Source organism: Oncorhynchus kisutch, linkage group LG19 (assembly GCF_002021735.2).
Source record: "Oncorhynchus kisutch isolate 150728-3 linkage group LG19, Okis_V2, whole genome shotgun sequence".
NCBI classification, from domain to species: Eukaryota; Metazoa; Chordata; class Actinopteri; order Salmoniformes; family Salmonidae; genus Oncorhynchus; species Oncorhynchus kisutch.
In genome coordinates, this window is record NC_034192.2 from 2,010,814 (window position 1) to 2,028,071 (window position 17,258).

At 44.6% G+C, this 17,258-nt stretch overlaps 1 protein-coding gene across 1 annotated transcript in view; it reads right to left on the reverse strand.

The window, feature by feature from the left end:
- The window catches only part of LOC109884983 (ankyrin repeat and sterile alpha motif domain-containing protein 1B), a 332,614-nt gene that overhangs the window by 184,219 nt on the left and 131,137 nt on the right, over window positions 1-17,258 (reverse strand). Inside the window, 1 exon segment of the mRNA XM_031798152.1 lies at window positions 16,104-16,235. Coding sequence (XP_031654012.1) covers window positions 16,104-16,235 — 132 coding nt within the window.

The window sequence follows — 17,258 nt, forward strand, 5'->3', positions numbered from 1 at the left end:
CTCCTGGTTTCTGTCCCCTGAGCACTGTGCAAACAGTCTCTCCCTCTCTCTCTCGAACCCACTCCTCCTGGTTTCTGTCCCCTGAGCACTGTGCAAACAGTCTCTCCCTCTCTCTCTCGAACCCACTCCTCCTGGTTTCTGTCCCCTGAGCACTGTGTAAACAGTCTCTCCCTCTCTCTCTCGAACCCACTCCTCCTGGTTTCTGTCCCCTGAGCACTGTGCAAACAGTCTCTCCCTCTCTCGAACCCACTCCTCCTGGTTTCTGTCCCCTGAGCACTGTGCAAACAGTCTCTCCATCTCTCTCTCTAACCCACTCCTCCTGGTTTCTGTCCCCTGAGCACTGTGCAAACAGTCTCTCCCTCCCTCTCTCTAACCCACTCCTCTTTCCCTTGCAGTTCAGACTGCAGCAGATATGAAGGACGCTGTAATTCACTGGCATTTCCTCATATTTGATTAGAGGAGGTAGTCGGGGGTCAGGAACCGTTGTAGAGGAACGGGGCATGAGAGGACAATAGTCCCTCTGAGACCATCCCACAACACAACGCTCCTGACCTCACACGGGGGGGAGAGAATGGTATTACACTCAGTGGACAGCTACCTCAGCATTAGCTTACTGAGCTCAACCCGGAGAAATCCTCTCCTTTCAGGAAATTACTCCACCTCCCCAACATGGCCTCCCTGAGTAGAGCCGGTGCCAGAAACAGTTTCCCTGAGCACCATTACTAACCCCATGGACTTGAGAAAACTGCTAGAGCAGGCCCTCAAGGTACACAGCCATGGGGAGTGCTCCATATCACTCAGGTGTATGGTCATTTTGTTAGTTAGTAAGGGCTTATTCAGGTCTGAGTATGGATGAAGAATCAAGACTGTTGATCTATTGGGATTTTATTTAATTTTCATTACTTCAGTGCAAAAATGATGATGATGGTCATGGTGATGACAACGACGATGACAATAGTGAATACGAAAACGTTAAGTTATCCTAATTACCATTTAATTATCCGTTCCACCGTAGCTCTTCCCTGGATAGAACTGCCTGATTTGGACACAGTGATGACTTCGGCATTCATTACTCCTGGAACATACTGTACACACCTTCTCTTCATTAACAAGGCGTAACTATAGCAACCAGTTGAGCGCGGAACATCTGCAGTCTCCAGAGTAGAACATCAAGGACAGCCTCTTCATCAGAACCTCAGACAGGTGCTCCAACCAACTGATCAACTTTTCTAGTGAACGTTCGCCTTTCATTTGTGTCTTGAGAAAGAGATACAGAAAATGAACCAGAGAAAATGTTTCCCGCTGATCAATGAGCACATTAGGTTCTACTCACACTGATCTGAAATCTGCTTGTGGATTGATTGACATAGTATACATAAAATCATTGGTTCTCATAACTCTGAACCAGATAAGACAACACAAACAGATCTGGGACCAGGCTAGTGTCCTTTCTCGCATCTACTAATACTAGGGGAGCGATTATCTCGCATTGATAGATTACTTCATACAGAAAAACACCTGCCAACTCCCTCGTTTAGCTAGTGTAGGTCTCTAAATTGTTTTTCAGTCCTCATTTAGCTAGTGTAGGTCTCTGACTTGTTCCTCTGTCCTCGTTTAGCTAGTGTAGGTCCCTAACTTGTTTTTCAGTCCTCGTTTAGCTAGTGTAGGTCTCTGACTTGTTTTTAGTCCTCGTTTAGCTAGTGTAGGTCTCTGACTTGTCCCTCTGTCCTCGTTTAGCTAGTGTAGGTCTCTGACTTGTCCCTCTGTCCTCGTTTAGCTAGTGTAGGTCTCTGACTTGTCCCTCTGTCCTCGTTTAGCTAGTGTAGGTCTCTAACTTGTTTTTAGTCCTCGTTTAGCTAGTGTAGGTCTCTGACTTGTCCCTCTGTCCTCGTTTAGCTAGTGTAGGTCTCTAACTTGTTTTTAGTCCTCGTTTAGCTAGTGTAGGTCTCTGACTTGTCCCTCTGTCCTCGTTTAGCTAGTGTAGGTCTCTAGCTTGTTTTTCAGTCCTGTGTGTAGACAGGGATGCCTAGGAGAGGAGAGATGGGTTAGAGAGAAGAGAGAGGCAGAGAGAGGCAGGGAGAGACAGAGAGAGAAGAGAGAGACAGAGAGAGACAGAGAGAGAGAGGCAGGGAGACAGAGAAAGGCAGAGAGATATGTAGACAGGGATGCCTAGGAGAGGAGAGATGGGTTAGAGAGGCAGAGAGAGGCAGGGAGAGACAGGGAGAGACAGAGAGATATGTAGACAGGGATGCCTAGGAGAGGAGAGATGGGTTAGAGAGGCAGAGAGAGGCAGAGAGAGGCAGGGAGAGACAGAAAGAGACAGAGAGAGACAGAGAGACAGAGAGATATGTAGACAGGGATGCCTAGGAGAGGAGAGATGGGTTAGAGAGAAGAGAGAGGCAGAGAGAGGCAGGGAGAGACAGAGAGAGGAGAGAGAGACAGAGAGAGGCAGAGAGAGACAGGGAGAGACAGAGAGAGGCAGGGAGAGACAGAGAGATAGGTAGACGGGGATGTCTAGGAGAGGAGAGATGGGTTAGAGAGAAGAGAGAGGCAGAGAGAGGCAGGGAGAGACAGAGAGAGAGAAGAGAGAGACAGAGAGAGACAGAGAGAGACAGAGAGAGAGAGGCAGGGAGACAGAGAAAGGCAGAGAGATATGTAGACGGGGATGCCTAGGAGAGGAGAGATGGGTTAGAGAGGCAGAGAGAGGCAGGGAGAGACAGACAAAGGCAGAGAGATATGTAGACAGGGATGCCTAGGAGAGGAGAGATGGGTTAGAGAGAAGAGAAAGTTCCCAAACATGCCACTTTCACTGCTGTACCCATCTCCAAAACTACAACATTTAAATAGGTATAATTTAAAGGAGAGATGACATTAACCATAAAAAACTACAACGCCCTTGAATATTGCCTTGAACCTAAGTGGACTTCTTGTGCAATGGCTTGGGCCTTTGAATAAGTGCACTAAAGAAGACTGCATTTGCGTAATATGTTTATTTTCTCCTATCACAGCCATTTAACTTACCTATGTTGTATGTATGGGGACAAAAGAAGGGGGGGGGGTCATTCAAAAAACACAGCAACCACTATTATTTCACACAGAGTGAGGCCATATCATTTATCATGTGATTTGTTAAGCCAAATTTGACGTCTGAACTAATTTAGGCTTGTCGACTTACTATAGGCACTGTACAGTATCTAGAAAGATATCTTGGAAATGGTGAAGTGAGCTGCACATTTAAACTTAGTGTACTTATCTGGAGTCAATTGCATATTACTGATGAACAGAAATGGCAAAGTAGAACCCACATAGGCAAATACTGTATTACGTTGTCTAATAGCATCATAGCCAACATTAGCAACGCCAGCCGAGACTGAACCTTAGCAGTACACAGTGAGTTGTGAGAAAATGCTGACTTGACTAGAAGGATAAGCCAGTGGGAACCAATCTCATGCTAACTGTATTAGCTAATGTATGAATATTTAACATGGAAATGCCAGGGAAGATAAATAGTGTTGCACATAAACATTAGCGACGGTAACACAATCATAAACTAACTGTTGGTCGTATGGATTATGAGAGAGTAATGACACACACTTGGGTAAGCACGCATACACATACACACAAACTAACGTGTGCTCATAAGCACACACAACCACCTGCGTGGACACACACACACACACACACACAATGTATCAACCATAAATACGAGCTGAAGAAGCATAATCACATATTTCTGATGAAAAGTCATCAGAGCGCTCAACAAAACAGTGTCTGTATACAGTCGTGGCCAAACGTTTTGAGAATGACACAAATATTCATTTTCACAAAGTTTGCTGCTTCAGTGTCTTTAGATATTTTTGTCAGATGTTACTATGGAATACTGAAGTATAATTAAAAGCATTTCATAAGTGTGAAAGGCTTTTATTGACAATTACATGAGGTTGATGCAAAGAGTCTTTTTCAAGACCTCTGCAATCCGCACTGGCATGCTGTAAATTAACTTCTGGGCCACATCCTGACTGATGGAAGCCCATTCTTGCATAATCAATGTTTGGAGTTTGTCAGAATTTGTGGGTTTTTGTTTGTCCACCCGCCTCTTGAGGATTGACCACAAGTTCTCAATGGGATTAAGGTCTGGGGAGTTTCATGGCGATGGACCCAAAATATCGATGTTTTGTTCCCAGAGCCACTTAGTTATCACTTTTGCCTTATGGCAAGGTGCTCCATCATGCTGGAAAAGGCATTGTTCGTCACCAAACTGTTCCTGGATGGTTTGGAGAAGTTGCTCTCGGAGGATGTGTTGGTACCATTCTTTATTCATGGCTGTGTTCTTAGGTAAAATTGTGAGTGAGCCCACTCCCTTGGCTGAGAAGCAACCCCACACATGAATGGTCTCAAGATGCTTTACTGTTGGCCTGACACAGGACTGATGGTAGCGCTCACCTTGTCTTCTCCGGACAAGCTTTTTTCCGGATGCCCCAAACAATCGGAAAGGGGATTCCTCAGAGAAAATTACTTTACCCCAGTTCTCAGCAGTCCAATCCCTGTACCTTTTGCAGAATACCAGTCTGTCCCTGATGTTTTTCCTGGAGAGAAGTGGCTTCTTTGCTGCCCTCCTTGACACCAGGCCATCCTCCAAAAGTTTTCACCTCACTGTGCGTGCAGATGCACTAACCATGGTTGACAGAGGAAGAACAATGATTCCAAGCACCACCCTCCTTTTGAAGCTTCCAGTCTGTTATTCGAACTCAATCAGCATGACAGAGTGATCTCCAGCCTTATCCTCGTCAACACTCACACCTGTGTTATTGAAAGAATCACTGACATGATGTCAGCTGGTCCTATTGTGTCAGAGATGAAATGCAGTGGACATGTTTTTGGGGGATTCAGTTCATTTGAATGGCAAAGAGGGACTTTGCAATTAATTGCAATTCATCTGATCACGCTTCATAACATTCTGGAATATATGCAAATCACCATCATACAAACTGAGGCAGCAGAATTTGTGAAAATTAATATTTGCGTCATTCTCAACGACGACGAACACACTCGGTTAGTTGTTTTTATGAAATAGATTACATGAAATCGTTCTTAATAATCACTAAAGTTTGTATTTCTACTGACTCCATTATGGAGTCAGCCTTTAGGCCGTCAGTTTGTGTCCCGGATTCCTGTTAAGTAGCAGCTAGCCTGTTCCGTTTTCATGATGGCTAGCAGCTAACGGTAGCAGTGCTAGCCCACCAGGGGTTTTATCCACAGCTGGAAAATGATTTCCACAAGATGCAGATCAGGTGGAACTGGAAAATGGACAGGGATTTGTCTGCCCTAAATGTACCACCATCAAGCATCTTAGGGAAGAGATCCTCTGGCTGCTAGCTCGGCTGAGAGAAAAGGAAACTTGCTTTCTAAGTACACCGACCTTGTAACTCCGTTTTAAATGCATCCTATAGCAAAGCTGTATGTGTATATATTAGGGATCCCATTAACTGTTGAAAAGGCAGCAGCTGCTCTTCCTGGGGTCCAAACACATTAAGACACTTATTAAAGAAAAGATAAAACAGTAGATCGATTAACATTTTTACACCACTACATATCTACAATACAACTTGTATAACACCACCATACAACAATATTACAATGCACGTGTGTGTAGAGTGCATTTTTACACCACTACATATCTACAATACAACTTGTATAACACCACCATACAACAATATTACAATGCACGTGTGTGTAGAGTGCATTTTTACACCACTACATATCTACAATACAACTTGTATAACACCACCATACAACAATATTACAATGCACGTGTGTGTAGAGTGCATTTTTACACCACTACATATCTACAATACAACTTGTATAACACCACAATACAACAATATTACAATGCACGTGTGTGTAGAGTGTATCTGTTCCTGTGTGTGTCTCTTCACAGTCTCCGCTGTTCCATTAGGGGTATTTTGACCTGTTTTTGAAATCTGATTCTACTGCTTGGATCTGCATTACACCTAATGTGGAATAGAGTTCCATGTAGTCATGTCTCTATGTAGTCATGGCTCTATGTAGTGCTGTGTGCATCCCATAGTCTGTTCTGGACTTGGGGACTGTAAAGAGACCTTGTGTCATGTCTTGTGGGGTATGCATGGGTGTCTGAGCTGTATGCTAGTAGTTTAAAACAGACACCTCGGGAACATTCAGCTTGTCAACATCTCTTACAAAAACAAGTAGTGAAGAAGTCAATCTCTCCTCCACTTTGAGTCATGAGAGATTGACATGCATATCATTAATGTTAGCAGACAGGCAGGGTCTGGTAGTGCTCCAGACCCAGCAACATCAAACTGTTTTAGAGACTGACATACAGGGTCTGGTAGTGCTCCAGACCCAGCAACATCAAACTGTTTTAGAGACTGACAGACAGGGTCTGGTAGTGCTCCAGACCCAGCAACATCAAACTGTTTTAGAGACTGACAGACAGGGTCTGGTAGTGCTCCAGTCCCAGCAACATCAACCTGTTTTAGAGACTGACAGACAGGGTCTGGTAGTGCTCCAGTTCCAGCAACATCAAACTGTTTTAGAGACTGACAGACAGGGTCTGGTAGTGCTCCAGTCCCAGCAACATCAAACTGTTTTAGAGACTGACAGACAGGGTCTGGTAGTGCTCCAGTCCCAGCAACATCAAACTGTTTTAGAGACTGACAGACATGGTCTGGTACTGATCCAGTCCTCCCTGTCAGAAAAAGCAACAGAGGACTTAGAAAACATATGAACTCCTACAGAAATGGCTGGTCATTTGTTGTTATTTTTTATTTAACTAGGCAAGTCAGTTAAGAACAAATTCTTATTTACAATGACGGCCTAGGAACAGTGGGTTAACTGCCTTGTTCAGGGATAGAAAGACATGTGTTTTTTTACCTTGTCTGCTCGGGGATTCGATCTAGCAACCTTTCAGTTACTGGCCCAACGCTCTAACCACTAGGCTACCTGCCGCCCCAAGCTGTTCCTGCGTGTGTCTCTTCACAATCCCCGCTGCTCCATTAGGTGTATTTTCACCTGTTTTTTAAAATCTGATTCTACTGCTCGCATCAGTTACATGTAGAGGCCACCAAAGTACTGCCCGACTATCTTTACTGATTTCTCAGAACTATTCTCTATTGTCCTTGAGAACTATGATAAAGTCATTGTGTTGGCCGATTTAAATGTTCATGTTGACAAAGAGACTGACGCCAATGCCATCAAACATATTCATCCTTTGAACTCTCTGGACTTTATCTAACATGTTACCGGGCTCACCCATAACCGCGACCAAACTCTGGACCTGGTTATTACCAAGGGGCTTTCTACTGGGCTCACCCATAACCACAGCCATACTCTGGACCTGGTTATTACCAAGGGGCTTTCTACTGTGCCAACCCATAACCGCGACCACACTCTGGACCTGGTTATTACCAAGGGGCTTTCTACTGGGCCCATCCATAACCACAGCCATACTCTGGACCTGGTTATTACCAAGGGGCTTTCTACTGGGCTCACCCATAACCACAGCCATACTCTGGACCTGGTTATTACCAAGGGGCTTTCTACTGTGCCAACCCATAACCGCGACCACACTCTGGACCTGGTTATTACCAAGGGGCTTTCTACTGGGCCCAGCCATAACCACAGCCATACTCTGGACCTGGTTATTACCAAGGGGCTTTCTACTGGGCCAACCCATAACCACAGCCATACTCTGGACCTGGTTATCACCAAGGGGCTTTCTACTGATATATCCTCTATTGGTGATGTTGCTTTATCTGATCACCACTCCGTATTTGTTACTACCTTGTTGCCCATAGTGCAGTGTAATACTGAACGCATTATTAAGAAATACTATCTTACCTCTGATATTGATGCAGATGTTATTGAGTGTATGAACAACACTCCACCACCTATTCTGCCTTCTTCTTGTGATGATTTATCTGATAACTTTAGTAGCAAATTAAAAGGCAACCATTGATGCCATAGCACCAGTAAAGTTGAAAAAGGCCTCATCCAAACAGAGATGAGGGAGGAAACTAATACATTTAATTGAGCGGAAGTGGAGAAAGTCAAAGTTGCAGGTCCTTTATGATATTCTGAGAGAGCATCTTGGCATATATAACAAGGCAATTAGAAATGCCAGACGGGCTCATTTTTGTAACTTGATCACTATTAATCTGAATAATTCGACAGTGCTCGAGTCCTGACCATTGATGGCCTGATAAATCCTACCCTCGCAAACCTATGTGAACTTTCCTCTAAATCTAAATGTGAAGAGTTTGCGGCATATTTCAGAGACAACCAGCCTAAAATGTTTGTCAGTCAAGCAAGACCTGATGATAAGTTTTGATATGTGCCCTAGACTACCACGCAAAGCCACTATGGATTTATTTTCCCTGGTTGACACAGACATGCTCAGGAAAGTGATATCACAACTTAAGCCTTCTACCTGCCTTCTCGATCCTATCCCCACCACCTTCTTCAAAACAGTTTTTAATTGCATATGTGAAGAAATGAAAGCAATTGTTAATCACTTCACAGGCGCTTTCCCCACTGCAGTAATAACTGCTATGGTGAAACCCCTTCTGAAGAAGAGTAATCTAGATTCTTCAGCTTTCTGCAATTATCAGCCAATCTCCAACCTTCCATTCTTAAGTAAAATTCGTAAGAAATTTGTTTTCAACCAGCATTTAAAAAAAAAATCCAATGTGGTATTCGGGCCCACCACAGCACAGAGACAGCCTTAGTCTCTGACAGTCTCTTAGACAGCCTTAAATTATCTTAAAGCCAACACGGATGCCAAACAGCTCTCTGCCCTTTAGGACCTCTTTAAGACCTATTTAAGAGAGTTGTGGCGTTCCACAACGTTCGATTTTGGGTCTGGTACTGTTCAATTTATATATGTTACCCCTTGGCAGTGTTATCAGAAAGAACAGCATTGATTTTCACTGCTACGCAGACACAACTTTATATTTCTGTGTTACCAGAGGATTTTAGCTCTACGGATAATTTATTAGACTGTATTAGTGATTTAAATACTTGGATGGCTCACAACTTCCTCCAACCAAATCAAGACAAGAACAAGGTACTTATTGTTGGAGCCAAAGCACAGAGAGAAAATCTGGGGGCACATTTAATTCACGGACAATACAGATAAAATACCAGGTATTTTGCACGCCCAATTTTTCAGTTTTTGAATTGTTAAAAAAGTTTGAAATATCCAATAAATGTCGTTCCACTTCATGATCGTGTCCCACTTGTTGTTGATTCTTCACCAAAAAATACAGTTTTATATCTTTATGTTTGAAGCCTGAAATGTGGCAAAAGGTCGCAAAGTTCAAGGGGGCCGAATACTTTCGCAAGGCACTGTAACTATCCCAAAGCCTTGGACCAAGAGGCATGGGGAGGCAGCCTTTTAACTATCCCAAAGCCTTGGACCAAGAGGCATGGAGAGGCAGCCTTTTAACTATCCCAAATCCCAGGACCAAGAGGCATAGAGAGGCAGTTACTATGCCCCCAGCCTCTGGAATAGTCTGCCAGAGAACCGGAGGAGGGTCGAAACTGGACATATTTAAAAGAGATCTTAAAACACACCTTTTTAGCTTTGCTTTTCCTTAGGGTGCTTTTCCTTCGGGTGCTTTTCCTTAGGGTGCTTTTCCTTAGGGTGCTTTTTAGTCATTCAGTTTAATTTGATATTTTATCCTCTTATGTTTGTTGTAATGTAAATATATTTTTATCTTCATAGTTTTTTCCTGTGAAGCACATTGTGTTGCATTCCCTGTCTGAAAGCTTGATTTGATACTTAATGCATTCCCTGTCTGAAAGCTTGATTTGATACTTAATGCATTCCCTGTCTGAAAGCTTGATTTGATACTTAATGCATTCCCTGTCTGAAAGCTTGGTTTGATACTTAATGCATTCCATGTCTGAAAGCTTGATTTGATACTTAATGCATTCCCTGTCTGAAAGCTTGGTTAGATACTTAATGCATTCCCTGTCTGAAAGCTTGATTTGATACTTAATGCATTCCCCATGAATATTAGCCATGAAAAACAAATGTAATTACACACAAACACACACACACTTATCTCCACTTATCTTACATGTTTTACATTTGAGTCTGTCAGCAGACGCTCTCATCCAGAGAGACTTACAGTAGTGAGTGCATACCGTGGGAATCGAACCCACGACCCTGGCATTGAAGGTGCCATGCTCTACCAACTGAGCCACATGGGACACCGATACCTCCTGAACAGCCTTCCTTCAACTGCATTTACATGACTTTTACATTGTAACGTTAGTCACATAGCAGATACTATTATCCAGAGGGTTAGGTGCCTTGCTCAAGGGCACATCGGCAGATGTTTCACCTAGTTGGGGTTTCGAACCAGCACATTGGAACACTCCAACCAGTGTGTTCTGTGGAGCAAACCATCGCACAAGACATCCAGGGAGTGTTTCTCAATGACCAATTTAAATAACAATAGTCACATATGTAACATATTCAATTGTATTGAAGTCTGTATAAGAACAAAGTGGAAAGTTATATTTCATCAAAACAATTTGATCTTGGTCATGACTGATATGAAACTCAAACATCTGACCCCACCTTTTCCTCCGTTCCCCAAGACTCTCTCTTAGACCTCCAGAACCTCTGTTCTTTTCCCCTCGAGGACACAGATATCTGCAACCCTGAGGGAAACATAAACACACACACACTCCCAGCGGTTCTAAGAATCCCTAGGGTAGCGCCTGACAATGTCAGCAGAATGTTCTAGCGAGATGAGGAGAGGATGGCTGGGTGTGACAAGGTCACTACAGCTTACTATGACTGCAGCATTGGTCACTACAGCTTACTATGACTGCAGCATTGGTCACTACAGCTTACTATGACTGCAGCATTGGACACTACAGCTTACTATGACTGCAGCATTGGATACTACAGCTTACTATGACTGCAGCATTGGTCACTACAGCTTACTATGACTGCAGCATTGGTCACTACAGCTTACTATGACTGCATCATTGGTCACTACAGCTTACTATGACTGCAGCATTGGTCACTACAGCTTACTATGACTGCAGCATTGGTCACTACAGCTTACTATGACTGCAGCATTGGTCACTACAGCTTACTATGACTGCAGCATTGGTCACTACAGCTTACTATGACTGCAGCATTGGACACTACAGCTTACTATGACTGCAGCATTGGACACTACAGCTTACTATGACTGCAGCATTGGTCACACACACCCTTCCAGCTCCATTCATTTACTCTGGATTCTACCAACCTGCATTGTATTTTATTGTTGTTGAATTGAACCTTTATTTAACTAGGCAAGTCAGTTAAGAATACATTCTTAATTACAATGACAACCTGCACTGGCCAAACCCGGATGACGCTGGTCCAATTTGGCCGCCCTATGGGACTCCCAATCACGGCCGGTTGTGATACAGCCTGGATTTGAACTAGGGTGTCTGTAGTGACGCCTCTAGCACTGTGATGCAGTGCCTTAGACCGCTGCACCACTCGGGAGCACTAGGCCCAATTTGCGTGCGTACAGCCGTGCAGCCCTGTGCGTATGTGTGTGGGTGTGTGTTTCCGTATGCGTGTGTGTCTGATATTGCGCAGTGCTCTGACGCACCTGACCTGATCTGGTACAGATTTGTCAATGGTTGTAGTGGGCGGATATCCCACGCCTGCTACTTTATGAATTTCTGTGTTGCCTAGCAACCGTGTGGACCCTTTGCCTTCCCTCTCTCCCTCCCTCTCCCTCTCCCCCTCCCCCCATCTCTCCCCATCGTTCTCTCTGCAGGGGCTCCACAGTGAAAAAGTTCATACTTTGTTTCCCTCTAAGAAGTCGTACTTTCAGCTGAAGGAACCCTGCACCGCTTTACCAACCCCCCCCCCCCCCCCCCCCCCCCCCCCTAAAGTGGTCCTTGGTTGTCATGGCATCGGTCTGCGTTCACATGGAGAGGATAGAGGATCCACATCTGTGTGACGAGAGAGATGGAACCCCCTCCGCTCAAACACACATATGCAAGACATGCGACAGAGAAGGACACGTTTTTCCACCTTCTCAATGCGCATATATAGGAACTGTGGCAATGAAAGACGTTTGATGATGTCTTGGGGTTGCTTCTGTGGTTACAACTAAATGCTCTCTCTGACTCCCTCACTCGCTCTACTTATCACACACACACACACACGCACACACACACGCATGCACAGCAGCCTTTTACAGTAACCCTCTGCAGCACACATCAGAGTACAGTCCGTCTCTCTGACTGACAGCTTGAGTGACAGCTGAGACCTCGCTACCACGGCGATCGATACAGCGCTTAACACACTTCTGTCAGACAGTGAGAGAGAAATGTGGAGAAAGAGATGTGGGCTGATGTAGGGAAGGAGAGAGAGACAGAGAGATGGGGGTGATGTAGGGAAGGAGAGAGAGAGATGTGGGGTGATGTAGGGAAGGAGAGAGACAGAGAGATGGGGGTGAGGTAGGGAAGGAGAGAGATAGATGGGGGGTGATGTAGGGAAGGAGAGAGAGATGTGGGCTGATGCAGGGAAGGAGAGAGATAGATGGGGGTGATGTAGGGAAGGAGACAGAGATGTGGGCTGATGTAGGGAAGGAGAGAGAGATGTGGGCTGATGTAGGGAAGGAGAGAGAGAGATGTGGGCTGATGTAGGGAAGGAGAGAGAGAGATGTGAGCTGATGTAGGGAAGGAGAGAGAGATGTGGGCTGATGTAGGGAAGGAGAGAGAGAGATGTGGGCTGATGTAGGGAAGGAGAGAGAGATGTGGGCTGATGTAGGGAAGGAGAGAGAGAGATGTGGGCTGATGCAGGGAAGGAGAGAGAGATGTGGGGTGATGTAGGGAAGGAGAGAGAGAGATGTGGGGTGAGGTAGGGAAGGAGAGAGAGAGACAGAGAGATGAGGGGTGAGGTAGGGAAGGAGAGAGAGAGAGACAGAGAGATGTGGGTGAGGTAGGGAAGGAGAGAGAGAGACAGATAGATGGGGGGTGAGGTAGGGAAGGAGAGAGAGAGACAGAGAGATGGGGGGTGAGGTAGGGAATGAGAGAGAGAGAGAGAGATGGGGGTGAGGTAGGGAAGGAGAGAGAGAGAGAGAGACAGAGCGATGTGGGGTGAGGTAGGGAAGGAGAGAGAGAGACATAGAGATGGGGGGGTGAGGTAGGGAAGGAGACAGAGAGACAGAGATGTGGGGTGAGGTAGGGAAGGAGAGAGAGACAGAGAGATGGGGGGTGAGGTAGGGAAGGAGAGAGAGAGAGAGAGAGAGAGAGAGAGAGAGAGACAGAGCGATGTGGGGTGAGGTAGGGAAGGAGAGAGAGAGACAGAGAGATGGGGGGGTGAGGTAGGGAAGGAGAGAGAGACAGAGAGATGGGGGGTGAGGTAGGGAAGGAGAGAGAGAGACAGAGAGATGGGGGGGGTAAGGCCAAAGGGAAAGAAAGTTGTGGAGAAAAAGCGAAGAGGTGAAACCGAGTGGAAAACGAGAGAGAGACATTTCACCACTTAAAAAGAGGAAGAGAACAGAGCCCAGTGGGACTGACATCACTCTGACAATCTGACAGACCGGACGGATGAGAGGAGGAAGGAGAGAAGAACAGATGGAGAGAAGGAGGAGAGAAAAAGGGAGGGAGACTGAGGAGGTGTGGAGTAAGTCTGCTTTGGTGGTGGACATTGGCGCTGAAAAAGCGTCCTTACTTACAATTTAACCCCTGCAATTAAACAATACAGATGGATATTTTGTGAAGATTGTGCTGAGTAGTTGATTGGTTGAACAAACACTTTGAAAGTTCCAGGACTAGTTGAAGCATCCTGTTATAAGTAATATGATTCCCTTGTTGAGAGACAAACCAATCAGGAGGGAGCTGATTGCCTTGGGGACAGGGAGAGGAGGTGTGAGGAGAATTTTGGGCTAGTTGAAATCAAAATGAGGCCAGTTGAGAACAAAATGTACACACATACACAAAATGTATGTGGACCCTGCTAATCGGCCAGGGACTCCATCCCAGGCCCATCATCCCCCACCACACAGAGACCCAGGTGTTGATAGATAGTTAACTCTAGCCTGGCTGTGGGCCAAACACAGGAGGGAAGAGGGGGGACAGAGGGTGGAGACAGGAGGGGGAGAAGACAGAGGAGGGAGACATGAGGGGGGAGACAGAGGGGGAGAGAGGGAGGACAGAGGGGGTGAAAGGGGGGGGGGGACAGGAGGGGGGGAGGGAGGGGGAAAAAGGGGGAGACGGAGGGTTAAGAGCTGGGAGAATGGATACTGATGCTCTTCCCCATTGTGGAGACAACAAGAGAAAGATGTCTACTCTGTAAATGACACAAGTCATTTTTCCAACAATTGTTTACAGACAGATTATTTCACTAATAATTCACTGTATCACAATTCCAGTGGGTCAGAAGTTTACATACAGTAAGTTGACTGTGCCTTTAAACAGCTTGGAAAATTACAGAAAATGATGTCATGGCTTTAGAAGCTTCTGGTAGGCTAATTGACATCATTTGAGTCAATTTTGAGGTGTACCTGTGGATATATTTCCAGGACGACCTTCAAACTCAGTGCCTCTTTGCTTGGCATCATGGGAAAATCAAAAGAAATCAGCCAATACCTCAGAAAAAATGTGTAGACATCCACAAGTCTGGTTCATCCTTGGGAGCAATTTCCAAATGCCTGAAGGTACCACGTTAATCTGTACAAACACTAGTATGCAAGTATAAACACCATGGGACCACGCAGCCGTCATACCGCTCAGGAAGGCTGTCTCCTAGAGATGAACGTACAATAGTGCAATTCAATCCCAGAACAACAGCAAATAACCTTGTGAAGATGCTGGAGGAAACAGGTACAAAATTATCTATATCCACAGTAAAACTAGTCCTAAATCGACATAATCTGAAAGGCCGCTCAGCAAGGAAGAAGCCACTGCTCCAAAACCGCCAGAAAAAAGCCAGACTACGGTTTGTAACTGCACATGGGGACTGCACTTCACAAAATAGATGGCATTATGAGGATGGAAAATGATGTGGATATATTGAAGCAACATCTCAAGACATCAGTCAGGAAGTTAAAGGTTGGTCGCAAATGGGTCTCCAAATGGACAATGACCCCAAGCATACTTCCAAAGTTGTGGAAAAATGGCTTAAGGACAACAAAGTCAAGGTATTGGAGTGGCCATCACAAAGCCCTGACCTCAATCCTATAGAACATTTGTGGGCAGAACTGAAAAAGCGTGTGCGAGCAAGGTGGCCTACAAACCTGACTCAGTTACACCAGCTCTGTCAGGAGGAATGGGCCAAAATTCACCCGACTTATTGTGGGAAGCTTGTGGAAGGCTCCCCGAAACGTTTGACCCAAGTTAAACAATGTAAAGGCAACCAAATACTTTGCTACCAAATACTAATTGAGTGTATGTAAACTTCTGACCCACTGGGAATGTGATGAAAGAAATAAAAGCTGAAATAAATCATTCTCCCTACTCTACTTATTCTGACATTTCACATTCTTAAAATAAAGTGGTGATCCTAACTGACCTAAGACAGGGAATTTGTAGTAGGATTAAATGTCAGGAATTGTGAAAAACTGAGTTTAAATGTATTTGGCTAAGGTGTATGTAAAGTTCCGACTTCAACTGTAGATAGTGAGAAAGATAGATAGATAGTGAGAAAGATAGTGAAAGAGAGAGCAAGTGGTCGAGAGAGATACTATGCGGTTCTCACGGCAACACAACGACAAATACACACCAAGCGCAAAACGACATCCACTGAGCTCTATTAGTCATGGAAATGCATAAACATATTGCTCCATGGCCCAGCAGAGCTGCATTCTGCTGGGTGATGTATATTAACTGAGGGTTTCAGAGGCAACAAGCCATGCAAACTGGGAAACAGGCCATTAGAGTGACTTATGATTGAGACAGGGCAATTATAGCATAGTATACTGGCACTCCATAACAATGGTTATCAGTTATATTAATTACAGGAGGAAGAGGCTATGTAGGAATACAAGTGAAAGGGGGAGGTGTGTGTGTGCGGGTGTGTGCGTGCATACCTGTGACACGCTGGAGAAGCCCAGGTTGTGACAACCGTTGCAGGGTGTGAGGGCCTCCCAGAACCCAGCAGGGCCACAGCTCTTCTCCCCCTCCTCTTCCTCCTGGGCTGGGGGAAGTGGGGGAGTGGGCCGCTAAAGAGAGATACAATACACACGGTTCATTTAAAGCACACACGCACAAACACACATTGAAAATGATTCATGCAAATTGTTGACAAGCATGCACCTGTTAAGAAACTAACCGTGGGAACTGTTAAAGCCCCCTGGATTGATGACGAACTGAAACATTTCATGTTTCAAAGAAATTATGTAAAAGAGGTGGCAAACAAGTCAGGCTGCTCAGCTGATTGGTTGACATACTGTCAATTGAGAATTGTTGTGACTAAACTTAACAAACAGAAGAAAGTATTACCAAACAAAGATAAATGACATAAAAACAATGGGAAAAGATTTGAGTATCTCATGGGTAGAAAACCCAATTCATCTCCATCATTCGTTGAAGTTGATGAGCCATTCATAACAAAACCTTTCGGTATTGCCAATCATTTCAATTACTATTTTCACTAGTTATGGAAAAACTCAGAAATGAAATGACAACCATCATATTTTGGTATAAAATATTTAATAATGAAGGAGAAGGATTGCTGTTTTCAATTCGGTCAAGTTAGTGTGGGAGAGGTGGAAAAAACGTTTTTATCCATCAATAATGATAAGCCTCCAGGTATAGACAACCTTGATGGTAAACTATTGAATGGTAACAGACTGTATCACCACCCCTATTGGCTAGATATTTAACCAAAGCCTAAAGGAGTGTGTGTCCACAGGTGTGGAAGGAAGATAAAGTAATTCCACTGCCAAAAAATAGTAAAGCACCCTTTGCTGGCTCAACAGCCGCCCAATCAATTTGTTGCCTGTTATTAGTAAACTGATGGAGATAATTGTGTTTGATCAAATACAACACTATTTTTCAGAGAGCAAGTTAACTACTGACATTCAGCATGCATATAGAGAAGAACACTCAACTTGTACTGCACTGACTCAGATGACTGACGATTGGTTAAAATAAATGGATAATAAGATGATAGTTGGAGCTGTATTGTTAGATTTCAGTGCAGCCTTTGATGTTATTGATCATACATTATTATTGAAAACAAC